Source organism: Chiloscyllium plagiosum, unplaced genomic scaffold (assembly GCF_037043375.1).
Source record: "Chiloscyllium plagiosum isolate Xiang-an unplaced genomic scaffold, Cpla_swu_hap1 HiC_scaffold_9, whole genome shotgun sequence".
Taxonomy (NCBI): Eukaryota; Metazoa; Chordata; class Chondrichthyes; order Orectolobiformes; family Hemiscylliidae; genus Chiloscyllium; species Chiloscyllium plagiosum.
In genome coordinates this window covers 79,384,005-79,399,483 of record NW_028270147.1, presented here as the reverse complement: position 1 = coordinate 79,399,483, position 15,479 = coordinate 79,384,005, and the positions used below count along the sequence as shown (strand labels likewise).

General features: G+C 38.9%; 1 protein-coding gene across 1 annotated transcript in view; it reads left to right on the top strand.

Moving 5' to 3' along the window:
• Positions 1-15,479, top strand: part of cdc73 (cell division cycle 73, Paf1/RNA polymerase II complex component, homolog (S. cerevisiae)) — a 330,083-nt gene that overhangs the window by 77,758 nt on the left and 236,846 nt on the right. Inside the window, exon 10 of the mRNA XM_043699805.2 lies at positions 11,153-11,217. Within this exon, the coding sequence (XP_043555740.1) occupies positions 11,153-11,217 (65 nt within the window). The remainder of the gene's footprint in view (positions 1-11,152; positions 11,218-15,479) is intronic.

Here is a 15,479-nt window from a genome sequence, read left to right as displayed (position 1 = left end):
ACGGAACACCCATGGGATCACCGACATCAAGATTAATAGCAGGAGTTGTCATGTAAAGCCGAGAATGGACAGCAGTGCCAAATATCCAGCCTGAGTTGTGGTTTCGCTATGTAAATGACACGTTTATCATTAGAAAATGCCCGCAGCTCGAGGAAACCGATAAACTCATTAAAAAAAACATCCTCACCAGCATAAAATTCACCAAGCAAGAAGACAACAACAACTGACTCCCCTTCCTGGCAGGAATGATCGAACACAAGGGGCAATGGGGAGTTCCAGACCAGCATATACAGGGAGGCTTCCTGCACAGGCCAAGTACTCAACTACAACAGCTACAATCCCAACACCCACAAATGGAACTGCATCAGAACATTGTTCAAGTGACCCACAGCACAATGCAGCACACAGAGCTGCTCAAAGCGAAAGAACACCACCTACACATCTTCAGAAATAACATACCCAAAAAAGGGTCGTTTGTCGGTACCGACATGACAGACCACAACAGAAAGACACAACACATCTTGGTACAGTCGCCATGCTGCCATATATTAAGAACTTATCAGAAATGACCTCTAGGCCAGTCCGACACCTGGATATCATGGTAGTCCACAAACCAACCATCAAAATACAACAACTACTAACAAGTATAAAGGATCCCATACCCACAGCAGAGACACGTTACATACAAAATGCCATGTAAAGACTGCCAAAAGCACAGCATAGGGCAAACAGAAAAGTACACGAGCACCAAATTGCCACCAAGAGTCTTGACCAGCTATCACTTGTATCCTTACAAACAGATAATGAAGGACACCGATTCCACTGGGACAACATAACCATCCTAGGGCAAGCCAAACAGAGACATGCATGGGAATTCAAGGAGCAAGAAAACCTCTACGTTTTGGGCAAAAGCTCTTCATCAGGAAAAAAAAATCAAAGCTTATGGTTCTTTATCAGAATGCATGCAGTGTTTGTAACAAGATATAACCTGAATATGACTTTATACTGATAACAAAGATATGGTTTCAGGGTGACCAACTAACTGATGTTCTGCATGACTGGCTAAAAAAGGAAAGGAGTTGGGGTTGTATGGTTAATAAAAGAAGGTATCTGTGGTCACGAGTAGTGATATAGCTACAATAGATTGTGATGTGGAATCTATTTGGGTGGAAATAGGAATAGCAGGGGAAAGAAGTCACAGGTGGGAGCATTAATGTGCCCTTATAATCTCACTGTAGCGCAAAGTATAAAATGAGAAGCAATGGAGGCATGTAAGCAGGGAACAATAATTATCATGGATGATTTTTAATCTGCATACTGATGAAACATGGGCATACATAAGGGTTTGTTTCTTATCGTACTAAGATGCAGAATTTATCTGGGAGCAGACTATTTTAGATTGAGTACTATGATAGAGTTAAGGTTGCTCTAGGAGGTAGAGATTACAACATAATAAAATCTCAGATTTGTTTTGAGTGTAAGCAACTTGGTTCTCGAACCAGTGTCCTCAACTTTAATTCTGACAATTGCAGAATTATGAAGAAAACTGTCTCGAACAGGCTGGTTAAATAGATTTTAAGGGATGGTTAGTAGATGAGCAGTGGCAAACGTTTAAGCAGATATTTTACAAAGATCTAGCAAAGATTTATTCTGATAAAAAGGACATGATGATAAGGATGAACCATCCATGGTTAACAAAGATGGTCAAGGAGTGCATCCAATGAAAATCTTAAGATATGTAAATTGGCAAAAAGGATGTGATAGGCGAATGGATTGTGGAGTTTTTAGAAATCAGCATTTCGATAGTTAAAATGCTAATGAGAAGGGGGAAAAATTGATTATGCAAGTTAATTGAGAAAAAAATATTAAAAACAAACAGCAAGAGTTTCTATTGGTAAATAAAAAGGAAGAGAGTAGCTGAAACGAGTATGTGACTCTTGGAGGGAAAAGGGACGGAAAGAAAGCAGATAATTAAAGGCCAGTTAGTCTAACGTTTGTCCTTCTAAAAATTCTGTAGTCCACTAAGAAAGAAAGAGCAAGACATTTAGCTTAACACAGAGTCACCATAGTTTTGTGAAAGAGAAATTATGTTTGTCAAATTTATGTGAGTTCTTAAGAATATAACAAGCAGAGATGATAAAGGGCAATTCCAGAAGGCATTTGATGGGGTGCCACATACTGTAAATAGCTATTGCATGACGTAGGAGTTTATAGGATTGGGGTAATGTATTTGCACGAAATGAGGATTGGTTAATGCAAAGAAGACAGTCAGGATTAATGGGTCTCTTTCAGTTTCAAAGATGATTAGGAGTGCCAATTATCTCAGTTACTTCCTATGGATATTAATGACTTGGAGGAGGGGGAAGTGTGTGATATATTCATATTTACTGACAATACAGCAATAGGTGTGAAGGGATGTTGAAATGAGGGCATCCAGAATCCTCAAAGAATATTGGTAGGTTCAATGAGTGAGTAAAACCTTGGTAGATAAAGTTTAATGTTGGAAATTATGATGTTATGCACTTTACGAAGTTGAATCAAAAGGCAGATTGCTATTTAAACATAGAGAGACTTAAAAAAAGGCATCAAGAGATATGGAGAGAAAGTGAGAATATGGCTTTGAGATAGAGGATCAACCATGACCAAATTGAATGGCAGAGCAGACTTGAAGAGCAAATGAGGCAGAAGTGGGTACTGCAGATGCTGGAGATTAGAGTCAAGATTAGAGTGGTGCTGGAAAAGCACAGCAGGTCAGGCAGTATCCGAGTAGCAGGAAAATTGATGTTTTGGGCAAAAGCCTTCCTGATAAAAGACTTTTGCCTGAAGCATCGATTTTCCTACTCCTCGGATGCTGCCTGACCTGCTGTGCTTTTCCAGCACCACTCTAATTTTGAAGAGCCAGTGGTTTATTCCTGGTCCTTGTTTCTGTTTTCTCTCTAATGCTGACATTCTTTGCCTATGACTCATCTCAAGTCCCACGGAAATAAATCTTCATGCTTTTGTTACCTTTAGATTGGATTATTTTGTTGCGCTCTCCTAGTCTGCCTTGCACCTTGCACCTTTTGAAAGCTCGAGCTCAATGCAAAACTCAGCTACGCATATCCTAACATGCACATCCTTCATCTCTGGCTGAACAGAATTGGTGTTTGGTACAGCCGTACCTTGCTTTTTAGAATTCCTTTTTTTGTTGTCATGTTCCTCTATGGCCTTGTCATCTCTAAACTTCTTAAAACCTCTGCAGTCTTCAGTTCTGACCTCTTGCATGTCCGTTTCTCCTTAATCTATGGTTTACTGCTGTGCCCTCCATTAGCTCAGTGCAGTTCTAATTTTTAAATTTCCACTTCTCCAACTCTTCTCACCTCAAATGCGAAACTTTTCCGTCTTTCCAATTTTCATGCTATGTCTTTGACCAAGATGTTTGTTACCTTCTGTCTATTTGTCTGTCAAATTTAAATTAATTCTGTGAATCAACTTGGTGTGTTTTACTATATTAAAGGCTGTATGCAAATACAATTACTATTGATGTAATGATAGATAAATGTGATGAAAAGCAAGCAAAATTAAATGTGCTGTTTTCTCTTCGAGATATACTTTGTAGTGACTGAATCTTGATTACACTAAAATTACAATAATATTGCATACTTGTAATTAAATGTTGTCTTTTTTATTTACTTAAGACATTATTCAATTTAATTATTAATTCATTACATTTGGTGTTGACCCTGGCTTTGCGATAGTTCATTCACTGTTGAGCTTAGCAGTCATGGACCTGACACCACTCATGAGCACAAATGCTAGATGGGTACTTCAATGCAGTCAGTACTGTTTTGACAGCATATTGCACTGAAGTTTCACTTTTGGCTGAAATGTTATTCAGCAGGACATTAGTAGATTCCCATGATATTATTTGAAGATGAATGGGGTGGTGGCAGGGGTTTGAGGTGAGAAGAGTTGGAGAAGTGGAAACTTCCAGGTTTTAGCTAATATTTATTTTGCAACCGGCACTGTATTTAAAAAAAAAACAGCTCTTTATTGCATTGGTGTGTGTTGTTTGTGTGTGTCCTTGCTACAAAAGTTGGTTGCTGCAACCTTGATCAAGTGTCTTCTAAATTGACTACATCGATTGTCACTTTCTTTTGGAAAGTGCCAAAATTGTTGAAAGTGAATATTAAATGCAAGGTCATTGATGATGAATAATATTACCAAGGTCATCCCTAGTAGAGTCATAGAGGTACAGCATGAAAACAGACCCTTTGGTTCAACTCATCTATACTGCCCAAATATCCCAACCCAATCTAGTCCCACCTGCCAGCACCCGGCCCATATCCCTCCAAACCCTTCCTATTCATATACCCATCCAAATGCCTCTTAAATGTTGCAATTGTACCAGTTTCCACCACATCCTCTGGCAGCTCATTCCATACACTCACCACTCTGCGTGAAAAAGTTGCCCCTTAGGTCTCTTTTATATCTTTCCCCTCTCACCCTAAGCCTATGCCCTCTAGTTCTGGACTCCCCAACCCCAGAATAGTAGTTTAAAATGCCTTTCAGTATCCAAAATACTGTGCTGGTATATTTGCAAACTGATTGTTTAATCAGATCATGGAAGCTGATATAAACAAGTAGAATGATTTAGTGTAGATGTCGACCTGGTTTTGTGTTAGAATGAAAGTAAGGTTGTCAGCAGTCACTGGGATCATAGCGTAAATTGGGAAGCTGTTTCTGAAGCATGCGGAGGCACACTTTAACATCTGGAAGTTCTTTGACTTGATTTATCCTACTCCTTGGCAGGCTGGGCTACAATAGAATCAAATCACTAGGCTGGATGTGAAGTTGCAGTACAACTAATTGGCCACTAAATACTCAAAATAAATAAGAAAATGTTATGGCTGGTGCATTTAGGTAAATTTTAATGCTCTAATCACTTATTATTGTTGCCCAAGAAAATTTTATTTCCTGAGGATGTATTCTCATTTGATCAGAAGTTAACTCCTGTGGGTTTTTTTTTTAACTTCACTCTCTTTCCTATCCTGATTCCAGTTTCCCCAATTTTTAAATTGCTAATTACAAATGTTCTAAATCTTATTTTTTACTTTCTACTTTTTGGTTTAAATTCTGTTTGAGAGGACTCTTCATTCTGGACGTGACAAGGCTTTGAGCTGTGTCAGTGTTGTGAATGAGTAGTGCTATCCCTTTCCTAGTTTAGAACCATTCTCTTTTGTGTCGTATGTCATTATATGTTCAGTACAATGCCAAAAAAGTTGAGTAGTAACTATCTGAAAGGACTTAGAAATGCTGTGGTTCTGTTCGCCGAGCTGGAAGTTTTTGTTGCAAACGTTTCGTCCCCAGGCTAGGCGACATCATCAGTGCTTGGGAGCCTCCTGCGAAGCGCTTCTTTGATGTTTCCTCCGTTGTTTATAGTGGTCTGTCCCTGCTGCTTCCGGTTGTCAGTTTCAGCTGTCCGCTGTAGTGGTTGGTATATTGGATCCAGGTCGATGTGTTTGTTGATGGAGTTTGTGGATGAATGCCATGCCTCTAGGAATTCCCTGGCTGTTCTCTGTCTGGCTTGCCCTATGATAGTAGTTTTGTCCCAGTTGAATTCATGTTGCTTGTTGTCTGCGTGTGTGGCTACTAAGGATAGCTGGTCGTGTCGTTTCGTGGCTAGTTGATGTTCATGTATGCGGATTGTTAGCTATCTTCCTGTTTGTCCTATATAATGTTTTGTGCAGTCCTTGCATGGTATTTTGTACACTACATTAGTTTTGCTCATGTTGGGTATCGGGTCCTTCGTTCTGGTGAGTTGTTGTCTGAGTGTGGCTGTAGGTTTGTGTGCCGTTATGAGTCCTAGGGGTCGCAGTAGTCTGGCTGTCAATTCCGAGATGCTCCTGATGTATGGTAGTGTGGCTAGTCCTTTTGGTTGTGGTATGTCCTCGTTCTGTGGTCTTTCTCTTAGGCATCTGTTGATGAAGTTGCGCGGGTATCTGTTTTTGGCGAATACCTTGTATAGGTATTCCTCTTCTTCTTTTTGCAGTTCTGGTGTACTGCAGTGTGTTGTTGCCCTTTTGAATAGTGTCCTGATGCAGCTTTGTTTGTGCTGCATCAGGACACTATTCAAAAGGGCCACAACACACTGCAGTACACCAGAACTGCAAAAAGAAGAAGAGGAACACCTATACAAGGTATTCGCCAAAAACAGATACCCGCGCAACTTCATCAACAGATGCCTAAGAGAAAGACCACGGAACGAGGACATACCACAACCAAAAGGACTAGCCACACTACCATACATCAGGAGCATCTCGGAACTGACAGCCAGACTACTGCGACCCCTAGGACTCATAACGGCACACAAACCAACAGCCACGCTCAGACAACAACTCACCAGAACAAAGGACCCATATACCTAACATGAGCAAAACTAATGTAGTGTACAAAATACCATGCAAGGACTGTACAAAACACTATATAGGACAAACAGGAAGATAGCTAACAATCCGCATACATGAACATCAACTAGCCACGAAACGACACGACCAGCTATCCTTAGTAGCCACACACGCAGACAACAAGCAACATGAATTCGACTGGGACAACACTACTATCATAGGGCAAGCCAGACAGAGAACAGCCAGGGAATTCCTAGAGGCATGGCATTCATCCACAAACTCCATCAACAAACACATCGACCTGGATCCAATATACCAACCACTACAGCGGACAGCTGAAACTGACAACCGGAAGCAGCAGGGACAGACCACTATAAACGCCGGAGGATACATCAAAGAAGCGCTTCGCAGGAGGCTCCCAAGCACTGATGATGTCGCCTAGCCTGGGGACGAAATGTTTGCAACAAAAACTTCCAGCTCGGCGAACAGAACCACAGCAACGAGCACCCGAGCTACAAATCTTCGCACAAACTTTGAACAGGACTTAGAAATCTTGAGGATTCTTTATTATTGCAATTAGACAATAGCCTTTCCATTCAATAGTTTATTCCCACTTACCCTCCCTCATCCATTGTGTTTACTCTGGATGTTAGTAAACTTAGATATTTCTAACAATGGAATATTCTTAATGTTGTTTATAAAAACAAAGTACATTGCAACAAAATACTGCAAAAGTCTTACCGGCACAATGCTTACAATCACAAGTGAACTTGTCCAAAGATCATACCAGAACAGGTATTCAACTTGCTCGGTCTCAATTTCTATTCATTGGTTAATCAGCTTCTTCTCTGAGCTAGCTGCATTTTTACTGTGCCGCATGCTGTTTTTCCAGACTTTTCATACAAAGAAGCTATGCATTTAAAGTCGTGACACTAATCCATTACTAGTCCATTCCTGATGAAGGGCTTTTGCCCGGAACATCGATTCTCCTGCTCCTCGGATGCTGCCTGACCTGCTGTGCTTTTCCAGCACCACACTGTAATTCCAGCGTCTGCAGTCCTCACTTTCAACTAGTCCATTACTGTTGAGTTGCAATGCTTCAGTCTAAACACATGTACACATTCCTTTTGTCAAACAAAAAAAACTTGAAAAACCACTGACCTTTGTAACCATTAGGATTTCACCAAGTCTTCTATGTTATCTCGTTTTTGTCTTGTTCATGTAACTTGATTTTCCGAAACCAGCAAATTTTAGACTAATATTGATGAAGAAAAGGGTTCTGAATAAATTGAATATCCATTCTCAGGATCAAACATGGTGACTCAATCTTTTAAAAGAAGCCAATTCTAGTTTACAGATTTAATTTTTAAAAAAGTAAAATTAACAATTGGAATATACTCTGCATATTATTATTGAATGTCTTGTAAAATAATAAAAAGCAGAGTATTTTCTGTTTTAGTTCCTTCATTTTCCCTCAGCTCTCCAGGTTTTCACATGTTCTATGCTGATTCTGCTGTGATGATGGGCAACCTGACCCCAGATAATGTTCATACTACTCTAAACTCGTGTTATAAATTTCACAAATCATATTCTCAGGCCTAATGTTACTTGTTGCTTTAAGTGATCCAAGAATGCACTTTATAATCTAATAGTGAGATTATTGATCCTATAATATGGAGATAATTATAGGCATCTTCATGGGCCTGTTTGCTATTTTTATTTAATAAATGTTGCCTTGTCTAATTTTGAAAGAAGTGAGATATATTTCATTAAGACGGGAAACATGGTTAAAAGCCAGTTTAATTTATAAGGGATGGAATTGAATCCAATACAGTTTTCCAGTAAATCTTCCATTTAACATGAAGATAATAGGAAAATACATTTCTGCAATTCTCTCACATGAGCTAATTTACATGCCAACAGTTCCATAAGCTAATTGCAATTGTTCTTTTGAGAATGAGCAGAATGAGTTTGCTTAACTATGTTTGAACTTCTATATCTGATTCATTAGACTATGTTAATTCAACCTCCCCCCACCCCTGTCCCCATCCCCGTAATCCCACATTTACCATGGCTAATCCATATAGCCTGTACATCCCTGGACTCTACTTAATTTTTAAATTGAGGATTGGGAAAGGGAGAAATTTCTTCACTAAAAGGGTGTAAATCTTTGAGGAGAGAATTGGGGTATGGAATTCCAATCATTGAGTGTTTCTAAGTTCACCAAAGACTTTGTTCTGTCAGGCATTAAGTGACAAGGGGAGGGGATGAGAAGCAACAGATGAGCTGAAGCAAAAGGTAAGCCGTGATTGTGTTGACAGTGTCCGGGGCCAAATGGTCTACTCTATTTTGTTTCCTTTGTAGTGGTAACCATTTGTTAAATGTTAGTTATGATTACCTGCATTGTATTAAACCAAAGTTAATGGGTATCATTGAGTAATTCATTCTGTTAGGAGCTTTGCCACTTTCCCATTGCTAATTTGTTAATGTGTTAATTCTCTATTATTGATACATCTCTGATTATGAGCTGCATTTGATGTATAAAAATCCCACATGGATAAACATTTTGCTAGAGTGCTGGTAGACCCAGAAAATTCCAACTACAGGGGAATTTCGACTATCTGAACAAGATCGGCGGGCACTATTTCGTTCGGATAATTGACTATTTGGTTAATCAATTAAATGCCTTTCCTCTGGGGCTCGGAGTTTTTTTAAGTCTGCTCCCCGTTAAAGATACTGCAGAAGCACACAACGTGTGAAACCCTGCCCCTGTCCAACACCGTCCTCCGGCTCCCCCCAACCCTGTCCAACACTGCTGTCTGACCCACCAACCCCCTCCAACACCTCCCCACCACCCCAGGCTGTACACCAACAACAGGACTGCTGCTGCTGCCTTTGTGGGGTGTCTCCAAATAGCAAACACGCATGCATGCACGCGCACACCACTTTTTGACAGGTTCCACGTTTGCCCTGTGCAGGACAATGTTGGTCAGATTATCTGGGGAAGGGAAGGGGGGGGGGGGGTTTAGGGTACACGCTTCTGTAGAACCCCAGGGAAAGTGTGGGGGGGAGAGAGAGAGAGAGAGGGCGGGCTGTCAGCCATTTGGAGACAGTGCCTGTTTAATCACTGTCAACAAAAGACATGATCACTGTTGGAAACACGTATTTGATGTAATGTTTCTATCGGGACCTCGAGATCTCCTTCGGATAATCCGATTTTCGGATAATTGATATTTGGATAATCGAGATTCTTCTGTAATTCTTGTGAGAAAGTGAGAATAAAGAATAGCATTTTCTGCAATCTTACCCACCTTCGCTAAGCAGCATGCTTGACATTGGAACGTTTTATTACCTTTTTAAAGATGCTATATGAAGTCAAGTTGTTAATTCACCATTGTGAAAGATTGAATCTGCGCCTCCCTTGTTAAATTGCCACAGGTTCTTGGTCTTGTGGCCTGCTTGTACCATAATGGAAACAATAGCAGAGTTGTGAAATTACATTTTATGCATATGATGGTACTAAACATTTGCAAGTTATAGATTGGAATAGCAGTAGATTAAGCTCTGGATTAGTGGTGCTGGAAGAGCATAGCAGTTCAGGCAGCATCCAAGGAGCTTCGAAATCGACGTTTCGGGCAAAAGCCCTTCAGATTAAGCTCTACCCAGTTCCAGGTTTTCAGTGCAAGGTAGGAGCAGGCAACTTAAACTCTCTTATTTAGGTGTTTGCTGCTGAATTACCACAAATGTTCTTAGCAAGAAAAGTTGGATGCATCATCCAAATTCAGGTATGCATGTTTAATTCACAACACAAGTTCTGCCGTAAAGTGCCAAACATTGTAAGGAGATGGTTGCAGTATTGTCTCTATAATTTGGTTAATGAGGCAGGTTTTTATCACAGGCTTTCCAAATGTTTGAATCAATCAACAGTTTTGTTAGAGTTTCATAGAATAACATTTTCTTGGTGCTGCTGACTTTGTTAGAACTAAGACGAAATTGTCTTTATTGACTCTTTTTATTTGTCTGAAGAGTTTCTTTTGTAAGTTTTTGGAATATTTTCCTTGCTTTGTGCAACTTATCTACCTTTTATTTGTTATTAGTGAATTAAAAAACAGGATTTTTAGACAATGTTTAGGAGCATTTATGTAATTCAGCTTGTGTTAGTGTTTTTTGGCCTCTTTTGTTTAATGTTCTAGCATAATAAAACATAATTACATCAGATATAAACTTGGATGATCCACCAAAGTGGGAAACTTACAGCTATAATGGTGAAATCTCATGGTAAAATCAACTTTGGCAAATACGAATGTTCCAGTCTCATTTCTGCCTTATATGAGCTTGTTGATCTCCAATGAGGAGGATGTTTGGTACAGTGATAAAATTGACCTTAGCATTAGGTTAAGTCAGGGCATTTCAGTTAGAAATTATAATTTTGGTTGCTGTTCAACTTTCTTAGTAAAATGTGTTGCCTTTAAATATATATTTGCATGTGATTAAGGATGACCTCTGGTGAAATCTAATTCCTGACGTGAGGTTCAATTGGGATAAATGTGCAACAATGTACTGTACACTTTTTGCTGTTTGTACTGCCACTGTTCTTTTTGCCATGCCCCTTCCTTTCTTGCATTCCTCTCTGATGAGAGCAGTGCTGTATCTATTTACATAGTATCTTGATTTGCATTGATGTATCTGTTAAAGCTGAATGTGGTGATGAGCTGTTAAATGTTCTTCTCACTTTATCCATAAAATGGATTGTTCTTTTTTCCCAGAAACTGAAGGTTTCAAGATTGATACAATGGGCACCTACCATGGTATGACACTCAAATCTGTGACGGTAAGTGGTGTTTCCCAGTTTTATGGATTGAAAGTCAGCAGGTAATTAACATTTAAATTTTAAAAAATGCAAAAGGTTGAGTTTGCTCCATTCGAACAATCTGGAAGAAGAGAAATAGCAAATTGCTGCCTTGAGAATTAATTTAGTGGGTGTTAATTTGCTAGACAATTTTGGAGGACAATAAAGTAGTAACCGCGTTGTTGTGGGGACTGAAGTCACAAGCTAGTTTAGGTAAGGATTTTTGAACCAAATATGATTTTTTTGACAATCTGAATCTGGTCATTTAATTTGATCATGATAGAAATTTTAGTTTGTTAACTGAATTCAAATTCTCTCGCTGATATAATGGAATTTGAACTCATGTCTTTAAATCTTTAGTCCAAACTACTGCTACTGGTTCAGTGATGTAATCATTAGTGGTTAATTTAAGCGACTACATTTTTAAGCTTTAATCTAAGCAGTTGAAGTGAAATCCTTGATTGATTTGAGTCTTTTCCTGAAAGTCTGATCCATCTTGACTCTGAAATAATTCTAAATGATAATTCTTTGTGACAAATGCTGCTGTAATTCCTGACAATCCATTATAAAAAATGTGTATTTAATTAGGTAATTGCCTCTTTTACTGTTAGCTTCTTCAGAGTAGGAAGAGATAAGTTGGGTTGCCACAGGATAGCATTACCCTCCAAGGCTGCACGTTACTTATGGGAAGCAGGAGGTGACTTGCCTGAAGCAGGCGTTACTGTGAAGTAAAAAGATAAATTGGCCAAAAAAGCAGTACAATATTATGCTATCACTTGATTTAATCTTTAAACATGTGGATTCAGTGATGCGCCATAATTTTTATCCTTAAGTGACAGCCGCATGAAAACCAGCCTAAATACATAAAATGTGCAATAGACCATTAATTTTAATGGTGCTGGGGCCATGATAATTACTTTCTAACTGTTGTTAGTGATGGTAAAATTGCCAAGGAAATATAGAGTTATGTAATTAATAGTGTAAGTCACTTGCTTCTTATTTCTTCTTTTGTGCTGATCACACTATTCAAACTGAATATGGTTAATAATGACTAAATACATAGACATTAGAAATACGTAATAGTGAATTCCTTTTCATTTGATATTGTATTTTACAGGCACTTTGCTGCATCTCTCTGTACTCTGAAACAAGTACATAGTTTAATTTTTTTTCCCTGAAATACAAAGGATATCAAAGTTTTTCATTATTCTTAGAATGCACTTAATGTAAATTTTTCCAACAAATGAAAACTTCATACTTGCTGATGTTTGCTGCTTCTGACTTATATAATTTATGCAGTCTTTACTGAAGTGTTTTTGTTCTCTCTACTTTAGACAGCAGGACAGACTGTTGAATTGTGATCACATTGGGGCTATTGTGTGATCACCAAAACAGCATTGTTTTTCTGTCTAATGTTATTTCGCATGCGATTTGTCAATTGACTTGTGTGGACTACAAGTGACAACTTGAACTTGAAATCAAATGTGTTTCATATGTCACAAACAGAAATTGCTGGAGAAACTCAGCATCTGTGAAGAGTAAACAGAGGTTTCAAGTCCAGTGACCCTCCTTTTCTTTTAACCTGTCAGTTGTCCTAAAAGACATTATGTAGAAGGTAACCAGACTTTTTAATTCAGGGAACTGATCTACAATTACATTGTTTCTTCTTTGTTTTAAAACTGTGCAAATATTTGGCAAATTTCTTGGCTACTGTCTATGAACAAGGAATCTTCTGTCACTCTCACCAAAATTAAATTCTTGGAAGTAAGAAAGAAACTAAAGAAGCTTCCTATGGCTTAAACTTTGAGAACCCTGCGTTTCTTTGTTCAGACTGCAGTCATTTGGTCACAGGGGAAAGGGACCCAAGTCATTTTCACTGAGCTAGTACAGTGGTTTGTATAATTTTCTTTTTGAAATGCAAAGCTGATCATTTTGAGGGTTGACATCCTCCAGTTACAGACTAATGAATTTTATTGTTTATTGAAATGAACCAAGTGACATCAGATTATCGGGAAGTAACTTTAGTATTAATCTTGGGGCAGGTCTTCAGAACAATTTTGGGTAAGCACCTTTAAAGGGAATGAGCATAAATTCAGAGATTGATTTTGTACATTTAGAGTTTAAAAAGTATATTGACAAAGTTCACCTTGTATATCAATGACTGCAGTAAGGGCTCATGAGTAGTAGTTCAACTAAAGTTAAATGGAAGGATGGTTATTTGTGGACATTTATCCAGTTGATAAATTATGAACAAAGTTCTCAACAATTCAACTTGGGTCATTATGACTTTTAACAAGGAAGAATAATTTTGAAGAGAGAGACTCTCTAAGTCAGCACCTGCAAGCTTTAAAATTGTCCCCTCCACATTAAGATCTTGATTATTAGTTTGGATTAGCCAATTGCCCTCAAGTGGATGCTAAAGTTAAAAGTTAAGAAAACTAAATTCCAGAAATATGAGCAATGATGAAATTAATGATTGATTTGAAAATGGGAAATTTTTGGATGATCTAATTGAAAGTTTAAAAATTATGAAAAGAATTATAAACGTTCTCTCCGGCCTATCACCCTCACCTTAACCTCCTTCCACCTATTGCATTCCCAACGCCCCTCCCCCTAGTCCCTCCTCCCTACCTTTTATCTTAGCCTGCTTGGCACACCCCCCTCATTCCTGAAGAAGGGCTTATGCCCGAAACGTCGATTTTCCTGCTTCTTGGATGCTGCCTGACCTGCTGCGCTTTTCCAGCAACACATTTTTCAGATGGTGTATAGGCTTTGGGAAGTCAGGAGGTGAGTTACTTGCTGCTGCATTCTTAACTGTTGATCTGCTATTGTTGCCACTATTTATATGGCTAGCCCAATTGAGTTTTTAGTCAATAGTAACCTCTAGGGTGTTAATAGTGGGGGATTGAGTGATGGTATAGCTATTGAAAGTCAAGGGGCACTAGCTAGGGTGTCTTGTATTGAAGATGGCCATAGCCTGGCATATACTATTGGCGAGTTTGTGAGTGACAAAGACATTTAGAAAGGCAAGTGATAAGGATGTTGCAAAGAGTTTACAGGGGGATAAAGTCAAGTTACCTCAGGGCAAAACTTGGCAGGTGGAATATATCGCGAGTAATTGTGAAGTTATGCAGGAAGAACAGATGATCTAGATATTTATATGGGGAAGGTTGCAGAAAGGTGCAGCACAGAGGGATTTGGGGTGGAAGGTTTTCATGCATAAATACCAAAAAGCTGTCAGACAAAACCAGCAGGTAATAGCAAAAGCAAATGGAATGGTGACTTTTATTTCAGACTTGAAACATTAACTCCATTTCTCTCTCCACAGATATTGCCAGATTTGCTGAGTTTCTACAGCATTCTCGGAGTTTATTGCAGATTTCCAGCATCTGCAGTATTTTGCCTTTAATCAACCTAGTGAATCTTCTGTCAACTGCCTCCAATGCCAGCATGGTTTTCCTCTGACAAGCCGACCAAAGTTATTCACCATTTGTCTAGATGCAATCTAAGTACTGTCTTGCAGAGTTTCAGCAAAACTTCCATATTTTCCATCGGGTTTGAAAATATGGAAGTTTTGCTGAAACTATGCAAGACAGTAGTTAGATTGCATCTAGACAAACGGTGAATAACTTTGTTTTCCTTTGACAAGCCGACCAATGCTGGCATTGGGGGCAGTTGACAGAAGATTCACTAGGTTTATTAAAGGCAAAATACTGCAGATGCTGGAAATCTGCAATAAACTCTGAGAATGCTGTAGAAACTCAGCAAATCTGGCAATATCTGTGGAGAGAGAAATGGAGTTAATGTTTCAAGTCTGGTATTACTCGTGAGTTCTGAAGAAGAGTAACATGGGACTTGAAATGTTAACTCTTTTTTTTCTTTTTCCATAGATGCTACCAGGCTTGCTGAGTTTCTCCAGCATTCTCTGTTTGTTTCATGAGGTTGATCCTGGATATGGAGGGATTTTCTTATTAGGATAGGTTGAGTCTGTTTTAAAAGAATAAGAGGTGACCTTATTGAAACATACAGGATTCTTAGGGGGCTTTACAAGGTAAGTGCTGAGAGATTGTTTCCACTTGTGGGAGAATCGAGGGCCAGAGTGCATAACCTTAAAGTAAGGATTCACCTATTTCAGACAGATGAAGAGGAATTTCTTCTCTGAGGATAATGAAACTGTAGAATATTCTCTATGAATATTTCCTGGGGGTATCTCTGTCTATTTGATTTTCCCCAATCTACAGGAA